This window comes from Diabrotica virgifera, chromosome 3, assembly GCF_917563875.1.
Source record: "Diabrotica virgifera virgifera chromosome 3, PGI_DIABVI_V3a".
NCBI lineage: Eukaryota > Metazoa > Arthropoda > Insecta > Coleoptera > Chrysomelidae > Diabrotica > Diabrotica virgifera.
This window is the reverse complement of record NC_065445.1, coordinates 258,145,509-258,171,013: the sequence shown is the minus strand read 5'-3', so window position 1 is coordinate 258,171,013 and position 25,505 is coordinate 258,145,509. Positions and strand designations below refer to the sequence as shown.

Below are 25,505 nucleotides of genomic sequence, written 5' to 3'. Positions count from 1 at the left end.
ATGACGTTTATAATGTAATTTAATAATAATGTTGGTTATCCATAATTTAAGAAATTTGTTTTCAATTCTTCTTCTTCAAGTGCCATCTCCGCGACGGAGGTCGGCAATCATCATAGCTATTCGGACTTTGGAGACGGCTGCCCTGAAAATTTCATTTGCTGTAAATCCGTACCATTATCTCAGGTTGCGCAGCCACGATATCCTGCGTCTCCCTTTGCTTTTTTTTGCTTGAATCTTTCCATAATGAGTTGGAGTAAGTTGTATCTCTCTCCACGTGTAATCTGTCCAAGATATTTTCAATTAGAAGGATATAATTGCATATTGGAATATAGGTCTTAATTCCAAACAACTTGTCATAATAACAATTTTCAATATTGTGAAAAATAAAGCTACTTTACTATTGAGCGAAATTCCTATTTTTTGACATACCTGGTATAATATTCATAAAATTTGATATCTGATGATGGAATCTTGGGTTTTAGACCATACATAACTTTTTATGAAGAATAACTTTTTTCGCAAAATTAATAATTAAAAAATTTTCCATATGGTTTCAATTTACAGGGACATACTGTATATATCCAAACTCTTTTTTTTAGGAAATGGACCAAAGTCCTACAGAGGGTCTTTTGGAACCCAATTCTTCCGATGCAATGATCCTGCAAGACGTGTTGGACGAAGATATCGTTCCAAGTTTACAGGTATTGACAGATTCCCAAGGACAACAAGTATGCGTGATAACATATTCAATTAAAGAAGAAAGTGAGTAGAAGAATTGGTGCAAGACTGGGTTCTAGTCAATAATTGATGCAGATGAAGATTTCCTATACGTTTTTTTTTAAATACTACGTACTAAGTTATATACAGAACGTGTTTGTGTCATATGAAAGAAGTCTCATTGTTACAGGTTTGCTCTTGAATTCATTTTATAAAATTCCTGTTCCAGTCTTGTTTCTTTTAGGAAACTTATGAATGTTAACCTTTCAAGCTAACTTTTAGAATGTTAAGCTTTTAGAGAAAGAATGAGGGAGAGGTAGAGGGAATTCCAAACTAAAATCAGACATTGTTATTAGAAACTTGTGTTTAGTTTTTATAGTAGGTATCGCAATGAAGAAGTGCAAATTTGTAAATAGGTCTGGATCCCGCGTACCAAAAAAAGTTTATTAATAAGCAAGCTGAATCAAGTATATTCAAATGGGAAATAAGCCACAATTTTACCTAAAAATGATTTTATTAACGTTTCGACGCCCAAGTCGGGTGTCGTTGTCAAAATACAAAATAATACTAAATAAATAAAATGTTGTTGCTTAGTAAAAAATTCTTCTAATAATTTATTTAATCTGACTCATTTATATCGGTAATTCAGACACGTATTATACATTTTAAAGTAGACGACTTTAAAATTATATTGCCAATATTGATGAGTTGCGTTCCTGGGACGACTTTACTAAAATATAGTTCATTCGATTACATGAAATCAATCCCAACTCAAGAATATCCGCCACAAAAAATCATAGCATGTGATCTGTCTTTAAAAAGACAACCAAATGCAACGGTGGCACTGAAATTCTCGCGTTAGAGATTCCATAGTAAATCACGAGGGAAAACCAGGAAAAACCTCGTGATACTATCCCGACATCGTAAGTATTTGGGTTTACATTTAGTTTACTCTCAAAACTAATACCAAATTCTGACTTGATATTTTAAATTTTAAATAATACTAAAATACTAAATATGTACTAACTCGATTGTTACTGATTTACTAATTGTGGTATTTTCTTTCTATTGACTTCCTCCTTTAATATGGGTAACCACATCCTACTGCATTCTACCGAGGAATTTGCGACACAATTGGTTTCATTTAGCATAATTAGAGCCGCTTCTTTGATTTTTCTCTTTTTACTATCTGCTTCTTTTAGGACTATATTTGAATCTCTCCACTGAACTCTATGTTCATTATCCCAAGCGTGTTGACATATTTGAGATCTATCAAATTCTCTATTTTTTATATAAGACTGATGTTCATTTACTCTAACGTCTAATGGTCTTGACGTTTCACCTATATAAAATTGTTCGTATTCACAAGGTATTTTATAAATACAATTCTTTGTTCTTGCTTGTTCACTGTTAGGTTTAGTTTTATATAGAATAGATCTCAATGTGTTTGTTGTTTTGAATGTTGTTGATATGTTGAATTTATTTCCTATTGTTTTAAGTTTCTCGGATAGTCCTTTTACATATGGTATTGATATTTTCCTCGTATTATTTCTTGTGAATGTTGTAGGATCCCGTTCTAAGTTGTTCTGTTCCATTCGATCCAATCTTGACAATTCCTTATTTATAAACGATATGGGATAATCATTTTTTTAATAAAACAGATGTTAACAATTGTTTTTCTTCTAAAAATGAATTTTCGTTAGAACAAGTAATTTTGGCTCTATCATATAAGGATATAATGATTCCCTTTTTAACGTTGATGTTATGATTTGATTTGTAATTGAGATATCTGTTGGTGTGTGTTGGTTTTCTATACACTTGAGTCTCATATCCAGTATCCTTCTTTGAGACCAAAACATCTAGGAAAGGTAGGGTGTTATTGTATTCCTTTTCCATTGTAAACTTAATTGTCTCTTCTTGATCGTTTATAATATTCAGGAACGTATCCAACAATTCCGATCTATGAGGCCATATGGAAAACACATCATCTACATATCTCCACCATACTGTGGGTTTTAAATTTTGTTTAGAAATGATATTAGTTTCGAAATCCTCCATAAATATATTAGCCAATAATGGAGATAAAGAAGAGCGCATTGCGAGATCAAAATTTTGTTTATAGAATTCATTATTTAGTTGAAAATAGGTATTATTAGTACATAATGTCAATAACTCCATTATAGCTGATACATTTAGTCTTGTCCTAGTTGTTAATGTATTATCATTTTCTAATTTCGTTTTGATTCTGTTTAAAGTTTTATCTAATGGCACATTTGTAAATAAACTGTTTATGTCAAAACTTACTAAAATATTATTTTAATTAAATTCAATATTTGATAATTTGTTTAAAAAATGTTGTGTATTTTTTATAAATGTGTCATTATTATTTGCAAATGGTTTTATAATATTTAATAAAAATTTTGATAGTTCACTACAAGGAGAATTGATGGTACTACAAATAGGTCTAAGTGGAATATTTGCTTTGTGAATTTTCGGTACTCCATAAAAATGTGGTGTCTTACTGTAATGAGGTGTCATTAATTTTCTTTGATAGTACGTTAGGTCATTTTTAAATTTGAATAAAGTTCTATAGATTTTGTTTTCCAGTGTCTTCGTTGGATTCTTCGTTAATTTGGTATAAGGTCCATTTGTAATTAGATCTGTAATTTTGTCCTCATATTGTACTTTATCCATTATTACAGTTGCATTTCCTTTATCCGCTGGTAGGATTGTTATGGAGTCATCATTTTTTAAAGTTTTTAAAGCTTTTATTTCCTCTTTGCTGATGTTCTGTTCAATTTTATTAGATTTTTCCAATTCAAGTTTGCATAGTACCCTATATTGTTCTTTTTCATGAGCTGGTAAACACTGGGATATTTTTTCCACTGCGCTAATTATGTCTAATTTTGGAATAGATGGATGAGTGACAGCATAGTTTAAACCTTTTGACAATACCAAATTTTCCGTTGCATTTAAATGTCTATTTGATAGATTGACAACTGTCGCTAATATGTCATTATTTCTATTTAGGTTATCAAAAGTATGTATACTATTTTGTTCTAAAAGAATATTAAATTTATTTAAATGTATATTTCTTTGTTTCTGATATGAATTTTGATAAATTATGTGTAAACTAAAAATAATTCGATCAAAATCAGAATTTGATATCATTCCGTAAAGCAAATCTTCAATACTTACGATGTCTTGTTCAATAAAATATAAATTTGATCTATGAAATTGTAACCTTTCCCGGATCATTGACACACTGGCTCTATGTAAAATATTTTGGAGTCTTCTGCTTGAGTATGCTGGCCGTAACCTCAAGCCTTTTGGTATTAAATTGTTGTCTCTACATCGTCTTAAAAATTTAATTGAATTTTGACAGTGTGCCAAGTTCTCGTACAAAGTTTCCAATCTCCTAAAATTTTGACAAACGCTAGGCCCATACCGGTTTCTTAATGTTGTTCTGAAGCTATTTTCTTGTGGCATTTTTATAATCAAGTATATTCAAATGGGAAATAAGCCACAATTTTACCTAAAATTGATTTTATTAACGTTTCGACGCCCAAGTCGGGTGTCGTTGTCAAAATACAAAATAATACTAAATAAATAAAATGTTAAAAATCAAAAATGAATAACCATTTTCAATTTCGTTGCAAAACGAAAATACAGCCGAACCATATTCCAGTCCAATCAGAGAGTGCTGCAAGCACCTCTACCGGTTTCGAAACTTATTAGTCTCTCATCAGGAGGCACATATGCTGCTCTCCCTGATCCAACCAAAACAAACCCCAGCGTGCAGTCCCGAATTGCAACGAACGAAATGGCATAGATGCCCTAGCGGCAACTGCTAGCAAAAGACTAAGTTTTCACTCTAATGGCATATAACATATCCCACCAGAATGAAAACAATGGGAACCTTCTCTGGTTACACCTCCGAGGCTTCTACAATTTGCAAGCCATACGGATGCTGAGACTAAGGAAGATGAGGGAATTCTACAATTTACAATTCACGTCACATCTGCTCAGCGCGGTAAAGTTCCAACGAGACTGGTTCCCTTCATACTCCACACAGAGTAAATGTAAATCAAAATTGAAAATGGTTATTCATTTTTGATTTACATTTACTCTGTGTGGAGTATGAAGGGAACCAGTCTCGTTGGAACTTTACCGCGCTGAGCAGATGTGACGTGAATTGTAAATTGTAGAATTCCCTCATCTTCCTTAGTCTCAGCATCCGTATGGCTTGCAAATTGTAGAAGTCTCGGAGGTGTAACCAGAGAAGGTTCCCATTGTTTTCATTCTGGTGGGATATGTTATATGCCATTAGAGTGAAAACTTAGTCTTTTAAATAAAATGTTGTTGCTTAGTAAAAAATTCTTCTAATAATTTATTTAATCTGACTCATTTATATCGGTAATTCAGACACGTATTATACATTTTAAAGTAGACGACTTTAAAATGATATTGCCAATATTGATGAGTTGCGTTCCTGGGACGACTTTACTAAAATATAGTTCATTCGATTACATGAAATCAATCCCAACTCAAGAATATCCGCCACAAAAAATCATAGCATGTGATCTGTCTTTAAAAAGACAACCAAATGCAACGGTGGCACTGAAATTCTCGCGTTAGAGATTCCATAGTAAAAGATTAATAAATTATAAATCTGAATTACCGATATAAATGAGTCAGATTAAATAAATTATTAGAAGAATTTTTTACTAAGCAACAACATTTTATTTATTTAGTATTATTTTGTATTTTGACAACGACACCCGACTTGGGCGTCGAAACGTTAATAAAATCATTTTTAGGTAAAATTGTGGCTTATTTCCCATTTGAATATACTTGATTATAAAAATGCCACAAGAAAATAGCTTCAGAACAACATTAAGCAAGCTGAAAATTTGTTAATAGCTTAACGGTGTCTAGACGGACAAACTTTGATATATGGGAACACTGGAACAGGGAAGTTTTTATTGTGGAACGTGATTATAATTGTGGAACTTGTCATCTTGACAAGTTTATGATTGTGAAAACTAGCAGGTTGTTTTTAAGTTTATTCAATAGCAAACTTTATATAATATATGAAAAAAATGTTTGTTCGACAGATACGTTGGGCATTTTAATAAGTCCGACACGTAGAACATGTCAAATGACAGGAATTATGTTTCCTTGTATGGAAAACTTCCCCTGTTCCAGTGTTCCCGTACATCAAAGTTTGTTCGACTAGACACCGTTAAGCTATTAACAAATTTTCAGCTTGCTATTAATAAACTTCTTTTGGTACGCGGGATCCAGGCCTAAAATGTATGTCAATTAAATGAACTTCAATGTAAGGAGACGTTTACTTTCTAAATTGAAAAAAAAACAATTTTTAAATATTTTTAAAGAAAAAACTATTATATTTAGGATTATAATTTCTTTAAGGTTTCGAGGTATACAAAAAAATGTTTCTAACTTTTAGTTGTTTTTCATTACCGCAGAAGGCGTCTTCCGAAAGACGCATTTTAATTTGGGGGACATTTTTCTGCCTTCCCGTAACAACTTTTTTTTAATTCCAACGTGTTTCATTTCGTGAGACCTAAAACTGATAAGTAAGCCTTTAAAAATTTAATTGTTGTATATTTTTATGGTATTTATACGCGATTTTATCAATAGTTCGAAAAAACATGTTTTGGGGGGTGAATTTACCCCTGTACGAAAAAGGTGGGGCTTTTTGGAATTTTTTAGTAAGTTTATTTAGTTTTTTATTTATTATAAAGTTTTAAAAAAAAATTTAGTTTACTAGGATTTATCTAGTAGATTTTGAGAAAAACGTCTACCAGTTTTGAAAAATGTGAATTCCAGAAATTTTATCGAATAAAATGGTCATATTTATTTTTTCCTCTAATCAGCAATTGCTGGTGCATATAGGGTGCATTCACTTTTCTAGTAAAAACTGTAAGTGATAGATCAAAGATTTTTTTCATAATTTTACCCTCTTTCGATGCCTCTCTGCTCCTTCTATTGGTATTGGCTTGAGCAATATGAGCTTCGTCGATATTTTCCGACCTATTCGTTGCTATTTCTTCAATTTTTATTTCCATAAGGTGCATGCAATGCATCACTAGATTTTAATTTTTGCTGGGGAACTGAGTAACTCAGCAGTAAATTGACTACTTTTAAATTATCTTTTAATAATATGCTTGTTTCGATGCGGTCCCTTACTTCGACTGTTTTAAATAACTACCAGATCCAGACATTTTTCTGATTTTCAAAACAATACTTTCGGTAAATTGCAATAATATAAAACACGTGCTTGCTTTATAATTTTTAGAATCCATCTGTCGAGTTGCAGCTGCACAGGTCAGGCTTCGCACGCGTTGTTGTATTCATATGTTGTAGGTACCGTTATAAATACAGCTATAACTTCGTTTCTATTTCGAATTTCTTGATATAATTATAGAACAGTGTTCCTATGACGTGACACTAAGAAAGGTTTTAACTCAAAAAGTAAATTTTTTAATTTAGAAAGTAAAAATCTCCTTAAAAAGTTTATTTATACTCAAAAAGGGGGTCTTTTACCTACCAATATCTAATGAGCTCCAAGTAGAGTAACACATTACATAATGTGGTCATTTTTTTAAGCGAAGGTCGTTTTTTTTCGTTCCATTCCTTGCTACAGTTTATGTTTGTAGTTTGGTAGTATATTCGAATATTTTGTCAATGCGTACATTGATTGAAGCTATTGTTCATCTTAAGGGAGGTATGGTTTGAAATATTTATTTTTTTTATTATTTTAAATGAAAGTGCATAACTTGCATAGAACATGAAGAATACTCTCTGAAAATGTCAGATTGATCGGAGCAAAATTACAAGAGATACAGCGTGTTGAATATCCCTACCCTCGACTCGCTTTGCCGCGGCCTCGCGCCAGCACGCTTGAGCGTAGTGAGAAATGTTCAACAACTGTCCGCCATCTCTTTTGTAGATTCCTCCGCGATTCAAAAAACATATTCCAATCTGCATCACTGTCCGATTTGACAGACAAATAAGAAGATGAGTAACTATGTTTATGGGAAATAAGCCACAATTAAATTGAAAAAAATAATTTTATTAACGTTTCGACGGCCAAATTGGGTGTCGTTGTCACAATACAAAATACTACTAAAATAAACAAAAATGTTGTTGCAAAGTAAAATATTCTTCTAATAATTTATTTAATCTGACTCATTTATATTGGTAATTCAGACATACATATATTATACATTTTAAAGTAGAAGACTTTAAAATGATATTGCCAATATTTATGAGTTGCCTTCCTGGGACGACTTTACTGAAAGATAGTTCATTCGATTACATGAAATCAACCCCAACTCAAGAATATCCGTCACAAAAAATCATAGCATGTGATCTGTCTTTAAAAAGACAACCAAATGCAACTATAGCAGTAAAATTTTCGCGTTAGAGATTCCATAGTAAATCACGAGGAAATTATGCTAAATGAAACCAATTGTGTCGCAAATTCCTCGGTAGAATGCAGTAGGATGTGGTTACCCATACTGAAAGAGGAAGTCAATAAGAAAATACCACGATTAGTAAGTCAATAACATATCGAGTTAGTACATATTTTATTATTACCTATTGTATATCTATGTATTATTAATATTATTTATAATTTCATTTTTTGTTGTTACAATTTCATTTTTTTTTTTACTTACGAGTGATACCAAGAACTTAAAAATCGTTAAAAATAAAAAATCTCGACAGTGTTACCTCGAGAAACTCATAAGCTAATAAAATATTTTTTGGATGTTTTGTTTAATCCATTGATGAGTTCTGATGTCCACAGTAAAATCCATTTTTTTGAGGTGTCTGTAAAAATTTGCCACCGTTGTTTAAATGTTCTGTGAATTGTACTTAATAGGCTTATTTAATTCAAAAATCACAAAAATTTGCTTGAAATGTTGATTTTAAACCGTACCCTTCCCTAAAATCTTTAACAATGAAATACACCTGATGTTGAAAATATAATCAGAGCAATAGTCCAAGAGGCAGCGCTGAAAAATCTCTTTGAATTTACTAAAGCTACATTTTTCACAGTTGATTACTGTGATTGTGTAGAAAAACATACTGCGGTCGGCCAAGCGAAACGTAGAACAGGGGTTACTGAGAGGGTATCAAAGTTGATTTCCTACGAAGGTAATTAAATCCATTTGCTAAGGCTGAAAATCAGTACATACATTCTAAATTGAATATAAATAAAAGTTATTATAGTCGGTCAGCTGTGTGACGGGACAGAGCCGGTCGGTCGGCCCCAATGAATATACAGGGTTATTCACTATATTTTGACCCTCTTGTAAACTGCTTATTATTTACAGAATAAGAAAAAAATGTAAAATACAAAAGTTATTCGATTTTTTACATATATATCGTACTAGTGACGTCATCCGTCTGGGCGTGATGACGTAATCGACTATTTTTTAAATCAGAATAGGGGTCGTGTGCTAGCTCATTTGAAAGGTTATTCAATTCCCTATTCAGTAATATAAACAATAACATGATTAATTATACAGGGTGTCCAAAAAAATTATTTAATTAAATTAATTGTTTAATTAATAATTAAAAAAAAATGTTGGACACCCTGTATAAATAATGATCTTAATGTTTATAGTACTGTATTACAGAGAATTGAATAACCTTTAAAATGAGCTACCACACGACCCCTATTCTCATTTAAAAAAATAGTAGATTACGTCATCACGCCCAGATGGATGACGTCACTAGTACGATATATATGTTCAAAAAATCATAATTAAAAAATCGAATACCTTTTATATTTTACATTTTTTCTAATTCTGTAAATAAAGCAGTTTACAAGGGGTCAAAATATAGCGAATAACCCTGTACATTCATTGGGGCCGACTGACCGGCTCTGTCCCGTCATACAGCTGACCGACTATAATAAATTTTATTTATATTCAATTTAGAGTGTGTGTACTGATTTTCAGCCTTAGTAAATGGATTTAATTACCTTTGTAGGAAAGCAACTTTGATACCCTCTCAGTAACCCCTGTTCTATGTTTAGCTTGACCGACCGCAGTATGTTTCTCTACACAATCAAAGTAATCAACTGTGAAAAATTTAGCTTTAGTAAATTCAAAGAGATTTTTCAGCGCTGCCTCTCCGTCTACAACTTGGCAGCACTACATTTTCCCGTAATTTTTGGACAGTCTCTCCATGTATCCAGCTGTTATTTGTTGTTAAGATTTTACGTACTATATGGAAGATTTTGTCAATGTGTACATTGATTGATGTCATTGATCATTTTAAAATTATTAACGATGAAATGCATCCGATGTCGAAAATATAATCAGAGCAACTTGACAACACCGCATCATGTTTCATTTTTGGACAGTCTCTCCATGTATCCAGTTGTTTTCTGTTAACTAAGATTTTATATACACTCACCGGCAGAGAAAACGGGCACCCCAAAAATGGGTCATTTTTAATGTCTTGTATTTCCTAGACCTGATGTCCGATTTAAGTAATTTTTTTAATATGTTATAGCCTTATTCTTTATCAATATCGCTGTAATAATATTGTTGCTAGACAGGTACATTGTCATTGTATACAGGGTGTACGATTCAAACTGTGTTTTTTTCTCAAACTTTGGAACACCCTGTGAAATGTTCTAGCTTTTATAAAATACTAAAATTATAACCAAACTATAGCCTCAGATTTTCTTAACATTCTGTTTTTTGATTCATTCGCTTATGTTGGATAATAAAAAAGTTAAGCACTTTAACAACTACCCCTGTTTTTCGTTAATACAGGGTGTTTTTAAATAAGTACGGCAAACTTTAAGGGGTAATTCTGCATGATAAAATAATGACAGTTTGCTTTATAAACGTATACCCGCAAATGCTTCGTTTCCGAGATAGGGGGTGTTGAAATTGTTCTTACAAACTGACGATTTATTTATTTCTCTAAAACGGTTTGTGATATGCAAATGAAATTTGGTAGATTTTAAGAGGTAGTTATTGCGCATTTTTTGGCATACAATTAAGAATTTTATATTCACCATTGGCGTGCATACGGGTATAAATATTTTAGATATATGCACGTATGCACGCCAATGGTGAATATAAAATTCTCAGTTGTATGCCAAAAAATGTACAATAACTAGCTCTTAAAATCTACCAAATTTCATTTGCATATCACAAACCGTTTTAGAGCAATAAATAAATCGTCAGTTTGTAAGAACAATTTCAACACCCCCTATCTCAGAAACGAAGTATTTGCGGGCAGAAGTTTATAAAGCAAACTGTCATTATTTTATCATGCAGAATTACCCCTTAAAGCTTGCCGTACTTATTGAAAAACACCCTGTATTGACGAAAAACAGGGGTAGTTGTTAAAGTGCCTAACTTTTTTATTATCCAACATAAGCGAATGAATAAAAAAACAGAATGTTAAGAAAATCTGTGGCTATAGTTGGGTTTTAATTTTAGTATTTTATAAAAGCTAGAACATTCCACAGGGTGTTCCAAAGTTTGAGAAAAAAACACAGTTTGATTCGTACACCCTGTATACAATGACAATGTACCTGTCTAGCAACAATATTATTACAGCGATATTGATAAAGAATAAGGCTATAACATATTAAAAAAATTACTTAAATCGGACATCAGGTTTAGGAAATACAAGACATTAAAAAGGACCCATTTTTTGGGGTGCCCGTTTTCTCTGCCGGTGAGTGTATGAATAGAGCGTATGTAATTAAAAGTCGTGAAATGGTATACTTAAAATATTTTATTTTTATTGTACATTATAAATATTTTAATAAAGCAAATGAATTTTAAAACAAAATGAGTGTATGTATTTATTGCGTAGGCGCTTTCCTCTAATTGTAAAAATATATGTATAACAAAAAGTCTATATCTTTGCACTTTTAAACTTGCCAGTTTTTTGCTCCAAGTAAACAAGAATCTCATTTATAAAGTTTATTCTGTTGTTAATCATTTCTCTTATTAACATCAAAATTTTTAACACATAAAAATAAAATTATTTAAAAGTGTATAAAGAAGAAAAGGTTTTTTAAGTGTTTGTAGAATTCTCTACTTTACCCTACAGTGCGCACATATGCATCAACCATATCCTATCCAGATCATATATTTTTATTCATCAATATAGACAACACGAGAATTCCACAAGATTAAAGAACGGACATACTAAAAACCATTCAGAAATGTTCACAATAAGCAAGAAAGGAAACATGGCTAATGCCTATAAGATCGAGACCAGGTAAGTCAACTGTCAAATTGGTATTACCGCCAATATAAAGATTTACAGGCTACGATCATCCATCAAAACAAATGTAAAATATAATTGTATTACAATCATAGGCCCCCCATAATTATTTTTTTATTTTTTTGGACAAACTTTTCTTTTTTAATTTTATGTGATGTAGAACCAAAAGATACATACAGTCCTAAAGTTTCACTTTTCTATCACCAACCGTTATTTTTTAATATCCATTTAAATATTTAACATATATATAAATATATAAAATTCTCCGGTCGCAGTGTTTGTTGCCATACTCCTCCGAAACGACTTGACCGATTTTTATGAAATTTGGCAGTATTCGACCGGACTCGCAGTAGGTTGTTATCTATATTTCATACCCGTACGTCATAAGGGAGTTGCCCATGACGCTGTAGCTCTCACTATAATGACGTGAAAAATACGAAATTAGGTAAGTAGACTCCTTGCTGAATTCTAAGCAGAAACGTAGTAAAATTTTTTCTCTAGCGCAATCGGTGTCCGAAATACAATATCTCAAGCCGTAGAAATATTCTGAGGACAGAAGAACGAGCGACAAATTTCATAGAAGAGAAGTGGAACAGTTTAACTTTGGGACTCAGATTGGACAAAATATAAATTGTTTAATTTTGCGAAATTTTTAAAAAATATCTCTAAACGGAACTTTTCTGACGAAGCGTAAACAGGAGAAAAATTCTGAGCACACAAAAAGAACAAGAAGCAATTTATAACATTTTATTTAATTTTTAATTAATTTTGTTTAATTTAAGTATTTTATTTATTTTCGTTTATATTATTTTATTTCATTTTATTAAATTTTATTTATTTTTATTAGATTCTATTTACTTTTATTTAATTTTATTATTTTTTTTTAAATTTATTTATTATTTTTATTTCATTTTTTTAGTTTTATTTAATTGTATTTAAATTAATATGGTTTTATTTATTTGTATTTAATTTTATTCAGTTTTACTGATTTTTATTTACTTTTATTCAATTTCATTTATGTAATTTTAATTTACTTCGTTCACTTGTTTATTTAATTTTGTTTTATTTAATCAACACCTATAGAGTTGGAACCACCCCGAACCCCAATCATAAATACAGGGTTGTTTTGAATGTAGATAAAATAAAGCTGTTATAATATTCATTATAAGATAAACAAATTTAAGATTGAAGCTGTTGCACTACAAACTTTATTTTGTTACTTTTAAAAAAACTTTATTACTCCTAACATCGTGTGTAATTAATTAAAAATAATAATAAGACCTCATTCACATCGAGCATTTTTTGTTTATTAATTACGAATTCCTTTTGTTTATTTTAAGTTTATTGTATACAAAAGTTTGTTTTTATCTATTGAGGCAGTACGAAGTCTGCCGGGTCAGCTAGTTTGCAATAAGAAAAAATGCAGGGTCAAAATGAATTTATTCAAAAAAATTGCAAAAGGGATTCGACAAAGGGTTACTGAAGTGTATAAATTGATGCCCATCTTGATCAATGTATTTACTGCAACGGAGAGTCAGATACGGCGAAGCACGTCAAGCTGGAGCGAAGATTATCAAATTCTTCTTTAATAGGGCTTTTCATCGATTGTCATTTGTTTCGAGCTTCTGTCATGTGTCACATAATATATCTACGTCGTACGTCTTTGGTTTGTATCATTGATATATACCAATAACGTACGACGTAGATATAATAATATTATGTGACACATGACAGAAGCTCGAAACAAATGACTGTGAATGAAAAGCCCTATTGCAGTTTTGGAGGTCGGGAGGGGTGCGTGGTCCTCTTGCAAAAACGGGGTCTTTGAGAAGGCCCCACAGGAAGAAATCAAGGGCGTTAGGCCACAGGACCGTGCTGGCCACTCAACGATTCTTCGTCTGCCTATCCATTCTCCAAAATGAACATTAAGGTACTCCCGCATACATTGCGCGTAGTGCGGTGAAGCTCCATCCTACATGAAATTACGGATGTTGGTGAGTGTTGGATCGTTGTCCATTTGCCCACGTAAATCTTCGAACATTTCCAGATAACTTTGGCCCATTACGTTACCCTCAAAACATTTTTCGAGAGCGTTGCCTGACTTATACCAACCCCGTATCAACAAAAATCAAAATACGTTTTACAGATGAAGATTGAAGCAATTTTCGTATGAATTTTTATGATTCTTATGAGACCAATGAAGTTTATCACGTCCATTAACCGGTTGCTATGGAATTTCCATTGTTAAAGCCTAATCTTAAAAACCTATAACAAGAAATGTCGATTTTAAGTTTTAGCAACAAATAAGAGGCGTTTGAATTATTCCTAAAAAACGCTGAATACTAAATATACCTAAAAACACTGAACTTGTAACTGAAATGGCATTCAAAATCTCCGGTCGCTTCAAGCGTTGTTTCTGCGAGAACAGTTCATTCTACATAAGAAATATTACACATTGTTCAAAATTATCTCGGCTACATTTCTTGTTTGAAACATTTTTGAAGTTACACTTCTTTAGGCACGAGGGTAAATTTTTATTTTGCTGGGCGCATGCGCACACCGACAGTATGGTATGAAACGTTATGAGGGATCTGACTGGGTGTTAAAATCATCTGCCAATAATTGTTCAAATGGAGATTCTGGATAAACAAAATGTTGTGTATATTAGTTTTTATTGTTGTGAGGACAGTGACAAAAAGCAAGTTCATAATTGTAGTGACTTTTTAAATAGTTTTTAAAAGCAACAGGTACGTACCTTATTGTAAATGTTTCAGTATTGTAATAAAAAATTACAAATTAGGTAAATACCTATTTGGAAAATGTACCTACCTAGCTAGTAGGTAATGCTTTGATTTACATAATTTGATTACCAACAAAAATCTCCATCTAATATATTGCCTTTTTTAGTCTACATTATATTTTGTCGTATTTTAATTCCACAAGAATCAAACTTATTTGATTAAACTAACAGAATAAGCAACTGTCAAAAAAATTTTAAAACGTTTAGTTGCTAGGTATATCTTTCCACTTCATTCACATGTCTCGGTAGTTAAATTCTGCGTGGGGTGAGTTCAAAATAATCTAAACCTTATAGACGCAGGTTCAATTCCAAATGCAAATTTTTATTTTTTTATTTTTTTTTATTCATTTTATGATTGTAAGTATATTTATTATATTTTTTTTTTCAGAAAATACGTATTTAGTTCAAATTTTCTCAACAATTGTTCAGAAATAATTTCTTTGGTTTCATTTTTCAATGTGTTTGCGTGTGTTTTATTCTTTTATTTTTTTTAATTTTTCGTATTGTTTTAATAAAAATTGTTGGCAAGTAGTAAGTACATATTAAAATTAGTTTAATATTTAAATAAAATATAAATAAACTGTTATATTGATTTCGTTGAAATCATATATTAGAAGTATAACTTCTTACGTGCGTACAAAGTACACACACATTCTTTTTTTTTTTTCTACAGCGTTCAGATTCTTGGTAAATCCATTTTTCCGTTTCCTCCTGCGAGCGAGGTTTTAGGGGGCATCTCGGGGTAGGAGTGGCAAACTTTCTGCATCTTCAACGATGCATGTGTTTCGAAATTAACATTCTCCGTAAAATTCAGCTTTTTGGTATGATTTTTAGGGATTTTAGGAACATTATGATTTTTAGGGCTCTGATCTAGTACTATAAAAAGTTTTACGTTTTTATATGATTTTTTTTTTCTATGAGTTCTTATTAGTTGGGTTGATTATAGGGACCACTAAATTTAAAAGAAAATTAAATTGGCAATTATTTAGCTGCATTCACCTTTGTTTAACACATGGACCAGAGTAACATAACAATATTAATCCATAATAATAAAAAATGAGACTCAAACAAGTATTTTAAAAACAAAACACTTCAAATTGGAGCAAAATACTGATTTTGATCTTTTATATCGTTCAACAGCATTCGACTACGGTGTCAAATAAAAATATCAGCTTTACATGGTAAAATTTTGCGTGTAATCGTATTCGATAGTAGGTATAACCGACTGCATGAATTTTAAGAAAATAATTAAATACATATGCACTCCTAACTCTCCACCACCTTCCATCACAGTCTCGATGATACTCTTCATCACTTCAGCATGTCTGGAATAAAAAACGAAATTAATTTTAAATGGCATAATATGATTTTTTTCGAAAATAAATAGGTATTCATTTTAGACTATAGTCGATCTAACGTTTTTTATTCTAAAAAAATTTAAGTAAAATCCTTTAAAAAAGGTATATAATTTATTAAAATTCCCTAAAAAGGGCTACATCACACATCCAGAACGTTTTCTATCTGATTACAGATCATCATCAGTTCCAAACCGTACTTATAGTTTTTACTGATAGATTGTATTTGACGCATTTCAATACTTGTAAAAGTCTGATGAAATAAAGTTATTGATTGATTGATTGATCATCAGTGCTGGAGCCTGATCCTAATTAATTTCGAGGTTGCAATTTAATTTCGACTCCGCCATGATGGTCGCAATTTATTGCGATTTTTATTCATTTCGATATTAGTTACAACTGGGGATATTAACGTTATCATTTTGACACTGCTCAAAATTTGGGTCGGCTCTCCGGTTTATTGGATTTATTGGCTACGCAACCACCGCAACATTTGTTGATAGTCTGGGAAAATTATCGAAAAAATGTCATTGGGAAAAGTTATTTACCAGCTAATATTATTGCTAAAATCGAATCTTAAGATTGCATATATTAGTAATATGGGGTATGACAAGTCCGCAGAAGGTGTGTTATTTTATTTATAAACAAATTAGCACTCCTAAATCTTCTTTTTTTAAAATAGTGCTCTGTACTCTGTAGCTCCTAAGATTTTTCCTTTAAACCAAAAACACTCAAATAAAAATTCACCGTTACTTAGTTCTGCACAAAGTTATTTTTTTTTCCGATTTCCTTCAACAAAAATTTTACTCGGAAAATCCGAGTTTTCTCAAAATGTAATTCTCAATTAAAATTTTAGGAAGTAATTATTTATCAATAATTAAATAAATTGATGACATGAAAGATTATTATCTAACCCAGCGTTTCCCAACCGGTGGGTCGCGACCCACTAGTAGGTCGCGGACGGATTTCAGGTGAGTCGCGGCATGGCTCTTTTTTTTATAGCCTTTTTTTCTATTCGAAATGTCGAATAAAGGCCTCTCCCATTTCTCGCCATTCATCTCTGTTGTGTGTGAGGCGTCTCCACATTGGTCCTGCGACTCTTCTGATGTCATCGCTCCAGCGCATTTGAGGTCTTCCTCTTGGTCTCTTCGCTTCGTACGGTCGCCAGTTTCCAACTTCCTTGCTCCATCTACCATTTTCGAGACGTTCCTTGTGTCCAGCCCATTTCCATTTTAATTTAGCCGCTTGTTCCACGGCATCCCTTACTTTTGTTTTGTTTCGGGTTGCTTCGTTTGTTTGCCGATCTATGAGTGAGATACCAAGCATCTGTCGTTCCATGGCTCTTTGAGTTTTTCTAATCTTGTCCATGTTCATTTTTGTGAATGTCCAGGTTTGAGCTCCGTAAGTGAGAACGGGAAGGATACAAGAATCGAACACTTTAGTTCGAAGGTATTGTGGTATCTTTTTGTCTTTTAGTATATATGAGAGTTTTCCGAATGCAGCCCATCCCATTCTTACTCGTCTGCTTATTTCGGTAGTTTGGTTTTCTTTGTTTACCTTGATATTCTGACCTAGATATATATATTCTTTTACATGTTCCACTTTTGTTCCTTGGATGGTTATCGTTGGTTAATCATCTTTGTTCGACATTAGCTTAGTTTTGCTCAAGTTCATTTTTAGTCCTTTTTTTAAGGATTCTCTATGAAGCTCATCGATCATCACCTTCAGTTCTTTCCAGCTGTCGGCTATTAGTACCACGTCATCTGCATATCTTAGGTGGTTTAAATACTTTCCATTTATCGAGAGTCCCTTTGTTTCCCAATTTAATGATTTAAAGATGTCTTCAAGTGCGGCAGTAAATAGTTTTGGAGATATGGTGTCTCCCTGTCTTACTCCTCGGTTGATTGATCCTCCTCAACCGAGGCATGGCTCTTACAGTAGCTGAATAACGTACATATATATCATCATGGGTGACGGATGGGTCGCGAATATGAAAAAACATCAGGAGGTGGGTCGCAAGACATAAAAGGTTGGTAACCACTAACCAATAGTTTAGCAATAATTAAAATGTCAAGTAAAAAGTTTCGGTCAAAATAATAACCAGAAAGATTATGATACACCAGAATAACTATGATTTTAGTATAAAAAAGCACTATACATATTCAACATACTTTACAGAATTGAAATTGGACTATTTGAGCGGTCTCAGGAATGTTATAGAGACAACTTTTTGGCTTATAATCAAATAGAACCCCTCAGAAAATATTATATTATATTAAATTGAGTTAACGCTGTTGAAAAAGGGCACGGCTTCTGTGCCCTTTTCGAAGAAAAAAAAATGGAATTGCGAGAAGTTGTTCCAGGTATATATAGTTATAAACAACAAGATTTCAATCTTTGAACCATTACCTTTTTATTCCGGTCCTCTTTGTACATACAACTTTTCATAATATATCTTCAAGACACTCATAACAAAAAAGATTTATGTCACCAAGTTGTTTAATTATTGATAAATAATTACTTCCCTAAAATTTTAGTTGAAGATTAAAGATTTTGTTTGGAAAACCCGAATTTTTCGAGGAAAATTTCCGCCCGGAAAAAATATCTATGTGCCGAATTAAATTACAGTGAATTTTTATGTGTGTTTTTGGTTTAACATTATAATTTTCTGAGCTACAGAGCAATAATTGAAAAAAATATTTCGGAGAGCTAATTTGTTTATAAACCAAATAGCACACTTTCTGAGGACTTTACATAGCTATATTACTAATATGTATATGAAATCTTAAGATTTGATTCCAGCATGTCCAGCAATAAAATAGCTGGTACATAATTTTCCTTGTTTTATACTAATTTTCCCAGATTATTACCTTACATCTTTCATTGTGTTGATAATTCACGTTGTGGAAATTCTCAATTATTATATTTCTAATTTAATACTATTCTATCTAATTCCTCCAAAACCAGCAAAGTTTCATAAAACCCAGCCATATTAATACTTTTTGCTTTATGTTTTCCTTGCAAGAAACAAACAAAACACATCTCCTAAACTAAACCTAACCTCGTTTTCGGCCATTCATTCATGTCCGTGTCACAATAATTTCGACTAAAAATTATAATATCAACCACTTTTTTGAAGTCGCAATTAATTTCGATAAGTCGCTATTTTGTGACATCATTTCGTTAGTTCAACTAAAATCCACAAGGCTCGCACAGTCGCATTTCAACGTCGCCATATTGATTGTGACTTGTTTTGAGTCGAAATTTGAATTAGAATCAGGGGCCTGAACAGGATGCTCACGTGCTAAGCCACCAAAATTGAAAATATTTGGGTAAAAACCCTTCAAAATTATACAGTCATGGAAACATTGACTAGAATTTTTATAAGTAACATGGATGTTGTAAATATTACATAATTAGGCCCCCGGGCACCACTTGACCCTCACTTGAGTTGAACACGAACACATTCAGAGGTTCAGCTACCTCATATCTTGAACGGTCGATGCAACTCTTGTTAAAAAATCTTATATACAAAATTTCAAGTGGTGACTGCCCAAAGGATATCAGTTAAACTGGTAGAACCTTTAACAAACATATAGCAGAACATAAAAGGGTTTTAATAATAGAAAAACAGATTCTATGTACTCACTTCATCTTCTAGATCATAAGCTTATTTTAATGACCAATTTAAAATTTTCCATATTCAAAATAAAGCCATTAAGTAAGCTATCCTTATCGAAGCTATACACTAGATGCAAACAGTAGTTGACAGTGATGTCGTCATCAGCAAGGAATGAACGTTCAGGTATTTTTGGATGACAGTTACTTATATAATTGCGTAAATTATTCATTCATTTAATTAATAGGATTATTTTTTCACTATCTATGTTTCAGTAATTACAATAATTTATATACTATACAATAAAAACTAATAAATAGAGAAAAGAGAAAAAGTGATAAAGTGATGTTAATAATATACTGTTATGTTTGTTTTTTAACCAAGAGGAGTGATTCAAATTTACCGCGCTGTATTGCTTGTTTGTAATTGGTCCAACCGCAGGCAAGTTTACTCCACTGTTATAAAATTTTGACACTAATGACATTTATCAAATTTTGACACTAGTGACATTTCATAGGTTAATTAAGTTATATCGGCGATTTTTGTGTTTTCTGTGTTATTCGTTTAATTTTTAATTGTTAGTCTACTTTTATATAAAAAGCAGTTGTTTTTGGAACTCTTTAGTGACGTATTAATTTAATATAATATATATGGATTACCGTTGAGGGCCGACTAGATCAACCAAAAAAGAAGATGTATTTGGTTATTATTCTAGTGACTTTCTTGGGCGTGAATCTGTCTTTTTAGTTTACTCCTCCTGGTTAAAAAATAAACTATAGTATGGAATGAGTAGATAAATTTTGAACACCACAACTAAAATCGTGGTTTACATGCATTGCATGTCTTATTGAAATTTAGTTTACATATAAATTTATTATCATTTTAATAATTAATGTAGCTAGATGAATATATAAACTTACCGACATGGATGCACAGATGCCATTTTGGGTACACTGAGATGAGGATGGGTTTCCATAGTTACCGTTTTCTGAATATAATCTTTACTAACGTCTTCATATAATTCGTCAACTGACAGTGGTTCGTGTTTCTAAAACAACCATTTTAAAAAATAAAAATGAACAGAATACAAGCTAAAATGTAAAATTAAATTGTCTAAAACGCTGTCGTTTTGATAGAGGCATCTGGCATTATTTAGAGAAACATTCAGATCTTTTTTATTCTTGTTTAAAATTGTGAATGCTTCTATGAATGTATTGAGTATTCCCTATGTATACATAGGGAATAAAAAAAATTCTACAAATTGTCAATTTTGTTTGAAATTGACAGACTTCATGCTTGTATGACAGGCGTCAAAAATATAGAATAAATTATTTCTCACGTAACACCACCTACTATAAATTAACATAACCCTCATAATATATCTTATGTGTATTCGCGGTGTGCAAGTACTTGGAAGGGAAACGAGAAACGACTGTGCGCGAGTTGCGGAGAAATATTGCAACTATCTTAAATAATTCATATTGTCAATTGAAATTGTCAAATTGACGTATATTTCATACCTTCTGTCATTGAAGCAGAAAAATTATATATTGCTCCACAATATTGAAATGATATGCAATTATTATATAAAGGTAAATTTAATTAATTGTATTTTGCTTGCAGTACTGCATTTTAATAACTAATTTTATTTACTACATACAATTGTTTACGTTTGAGTAACATAACCTAAGTACATCTTATTTTTTCTTCTTATTATTTTTTTGGACTATGGCCTTGACAATTATCCAGCAACCAGGACTAATATAATTGGCCAATATAATTAAAAGTGCGAATAAAAGTACAGAGCGTAGAAATAGAGGTCGCTTTGCCGAACTTGCACGGTCCCAATATTGTATAAAGAGATTAGTTTCTTACCTCATTGTATCCAGTAAGCCACAATCTTGGTGTCTGATAATATTTATCATAAGTAATATGTAAATCGTAAGTTCTAGTATGTATAATTTCACCATCTTCTTCAACATTCTTCTTGGTTTCTACTGGTTCAATCACTTTAGCTATCTGTGAAAAAATGAAATAATTTACCAAAACACCCACTATACTTTGTTTCACGTTAAGAACAGAACATTGCCTATGGAGATCAGTGTTGCTAAATCTCTCGGGCACTGGTGGCTACTTGACTGCCATTATATGATTAATTCTACTCAGTACAGCATGGCATCACTGCACTTCTATTGTCCATAAGAAATATATTGGCTTATCTGAGCAATGTTTCATTCTTGACGTGAAATGCTGTATAGTAATGACAATCAGAAGTTAATATTATTAAAATAAATAGTTAATATTAATATTATAAACAGTATTATTACCTGGTCATCTTCTAACATTCCACTTTCTTCAAATTCTTCCATATCAGCTGCTTCTTCGTCATCATCATCCTCATCATCATCATCATCATTGTCCCTGAGTGCAGCTTCCTCCATGCTTTCGGATTTAGTGTTTTCTAGAGTCATTTCTGAAACTTTATTTTCCACTGATGACATTTCTTTATCATAATGATGGGTATCTATCCAACCATTGTCAGCATCATCAGATTCTGAAATTAAAAAAATAATTCACATTTGTATGGGATATGTTATCTACATCTACTACAGTTTGTTCTTATGGTACTTTTTCCATGACTGAGAATACAATAGAGGTTGCTTTGAAGTAGGCTTTGGTTCATAATGAGCTGTGATGCCAATGATAATGATTTATTTATTTATTTATTTATTCACGGCAAGCTTTATTCAGATATAAATGTTACAGTGTTCTAAATTATCATAATATAACATGAATTATCATAATATAACGTAACAAAGTGGTTTGAGAAAAAATAATTCTATGAGTAGTACAGTTACAAAAAAGAAAAAAAGAATAAGATTACATATAGGTCAGTACAATTATAAACAAAAGATAACACATAAATCAATTCAGAAATGCTCCAAGGTATAACGGTTTTGAGTTATCTAATACATACAGGTCATGTAACACCAATCACAATACAAAACTCTGGCTGAAAGTATTAAAAAGTTAGGGAAGAAATTTTTAAAGCGGGAAACTGATATATTAAATATTTCGAGGTTATTTAATGAGTTAGCTAATCAAAGAGTTCTAGGAATAAATGTGTTGTAAGAATAATTGAATCTATGAAAAGAAACATAAAAGGTTTGCACCTGCTTAGTCGAACGACTGGGGACAAATAGAGATATTTTGGAGACAGCCCGTTGATAATTTTAAATAAAATTATTAAGTCTCTTTGTTTTCTGCGTACCTCAAGAGAAGGTAAGTTCAGTATGCGCTCTAATGCAGAATAGTCGTAGTATACATGCATCTTAGTGGCAGTATATCTCAGAAAATTGTGTTGGACAGCCTCAAGTTTCAGTTTATGAGTTAAAGTAATAGGGGGACCAAATTATGGAACAGTAATCAAAATGAGGTCTAACCAGGGAGAAATAAAGGGATTTAATAGCTGAGATGTTAGTAAAGTCTCTGGTGGTTCTCTTTATAAAGCCAGGCATCTTCATAGACTTCTGTCTTGTACTGGAAATGTGTGATTTATAGCTAAGGGCAGAGTCAAGGATCACACCTAGATCCCTAGTTTCAGAGGCAGAATGTAAGGTCAGATTATTTATACTATATTCGAAGATGATTAGATGATGAGTTCGATGAAAACGAAGAATATGGCATTTGGATGCATTCAAACACATACCATTTTGCATACACCAGTTAGATAGGCGATCAATATCACCTTGTAGACTAAGTGAATCGGCCTCACATGTGATTATTTTAAAACATTTTAAATCATCAGCAAATAACAAAGTTTCACTTACTTGGAAACAGGGTATTAGATCATTGATAAATATATTAAACAACAGAGGTCCCAAGTGTGATCCTTGTGGTACACCTGAGGTAACAGAGATGGTATGAGAATAGTAATGATTAACCCTGACAATTTGCGATCTTTGCGTAAGATAGCTCTTGAGCCACTTCAATATAAGGCCATCAACTCCGTATAAATAAAGTTTATGAATCAAGAGCTCATAATTAACTTTGTCGAAAGCTTTGTAAAAGTCAGTATACACAGAGTCAACTTGTAAACCCCTCTCAAGAGCATCTGTCAAAAAGTCAACATATGTTATGAGACCCAATTCTGCTGATTTTTTGGATGTAAATCCAAATTGCTGGGCCCCTATAATTGGCGAGCAGTCATAACTTAAATAATCGGAAATAATGCTCTCAAAAACTTTAGGAATAGCACTAAGAATAGAAATGGGACAAGAGTTACCTATACCTATATCCGATTTTCGACCTGATTTATATATTGGAGTGACATAAAAGTTTTTCCAGCGGTCTGGAAATTCCCCTGTTAATAGAGACTTATTAAATATATAAAAAAGTGGGCGCGATAGAATGAAGATGAATGTTTTAACGAAAGTAGTGGGAATTCCATCAGGACCAGGACCTTTGCTGATATTAAGTTCAGACAGTTTTTCGTAGATTTTTGAAATTTCAATGTGATAATTAGACGGTAATGATGGGTACTATTAAAAATATTTTTGGACAACACTATAAATACATGATGAAAGAAAAAATATGAAAGCATGGGATTACATGTGGAAAACGAATATTTAGTCAAGGAGTCACTCTGCCCTGTAATTTATCTTATGACTTACATGTATGATTCCTATCAATGTATGTTAATGAGGTAGGTAATATTTTGCTAACCCTGCTTAAATGTATTTAATTGTTCGTAGCGTATTTAAGGGTGAATATGTAACGAAGCATTTAAGGGAGACTAATTAATTGAATTAAGCTCATACTAAAAAATCTACTTACCAATTATCTTTTCCATCTCTCTTGAATATTCCATCTGTTCACACCTTCTGGTACATGGCACATTTCTGGTTATCAAAAATTGTTTATCTTTTGGTAAATATGGTTTTGTCTTTGACTCGTCCCCTCCAGCCCACTGCCAAGTGGGGCAATGGTGCACTAGATGATCCCCTGCAGCTATAAATTCTTCGGGAGTCAGCACTCCTGTTTCTTTGAACTTTGACTCCTAGATAACAAAAATACTCCTGTATTTACAAAACAATTATTTGTTTAAATATTTGCACAAATTCTTGGTAATGTAAATTAAGCTAATGGTATGTAAACAACATAATTAATTATTACATATGTGTTACTTAACTAAATAAACAGTATTATAACCATAAGTTTACACAAATATTTTACCTTTAAAACTGGTGTCAAATATTCCCCAACTGCAAGGGCTGTACCTTTAACACTGTTTATTACGTTTTGCATGTTTTCTAGTACTCTACTTTATTCAAAATGATTTTTCTCAGTTCAGAATTTCTACAAAATCAATTTTCCTGTCGCCAATAAGGCTAGCCTGCAAGTCTGGTTTTTGACAAATAAATAAATAGGTCCCTCACGGCCCCTCACACTTGCCGGTGTTGATAAATTTTCTCGATCAAAATCACAAGTTAAGAAAGTTGGCGATCCTGGTTACTCACAAAAACAAACACACAAAAGCAAACACAAAAAAGGACGGCCATTTAAGAAGTACTCGCATTAGATGTGGCAACACTGTCGAGTTGTCAAATAGAGGGCCTATTTATGGATATTTTATAGTGTGTCATAAAAAAATCCTTTAAAATGCATACCCTTTTTTTACGAAAAATATCATTATGACATTTCTTAATGCAAT

General features: G+C 32.0%; 2 protein-coding genes across 3 annotated transcripts in view; one reads left to right on the top strand and one right to left on the bottom strand.

Annotated features, from left to right (window-relative positions):
- The window catches only part of LOC114339945 (zinc finger protein 345-like), a 46,787-nt gene extending 35,210 nt beyond the window's left edge, over positions 1-11,577 (top strand). For both annotated transcript variants that reach the window (XM_028290631.2, XM_028290632.2), the window contains one exon: positions 600-11,577. In XM_028290631.2, the coding sequence (XP_028146432.1) occupies positions 600-770 (171 nt within the window). In that variant the 3' untranslated portion in view covers positions 771-11,577. The remainder of the gene's footprint in view (positions 1-599) is intronic.
- LOC114339946 (ubiquitin-like-conjugating enzyme ATG3) lies at positions 11,503-25,320 on the bottom strand. Its single transcript, XM_028290633.2, has 6 exons — positions 25,028-25,320; positions 24,629-24,851; positions 22,120-22,346; positions 21,668-21,811; positions 20,713-20,840; positions 11,503-16,143 (listed from the first exon to the last, which is right to left on the bottom strand). Exons 1-6 carry the CDS (start codon positions 25,097-25,099, stop codon positions 15,993-15,995), a joined length of 945 nt encoding a protein of 314 aa, XP_028146434.1. The 5' UTR covers positions 25,100-25,320; the 3' UTR covers positions 11,503-15,992.
- Between the last annotated feature and the right edge of the window lie 185 nt (positions 25,321-25,505).

Coding starts and splice junctions, on each gene's coding strand:
- LOC114339946 (XM_028290633.2), bottom strand. CDS start 25,099: ATGCAAAACGTAATAAACAGTGTTAAAGGTACAGCCCTTGCAGTTGGG. Junction 21,812..22,119: donor GAATGTTAGAAGATGACCAG/GTAATAATACTG, acceptor ATTTTTTCACAG/ATAGCTAAAGTGATTGAACC. Junction 20,841..21,667: donor GGCTTACTGGATACAATGAG/GTAAGAAACTAA, acceptor TGGTTGTTTTAG/AAACACGAACCACTGTCAGT.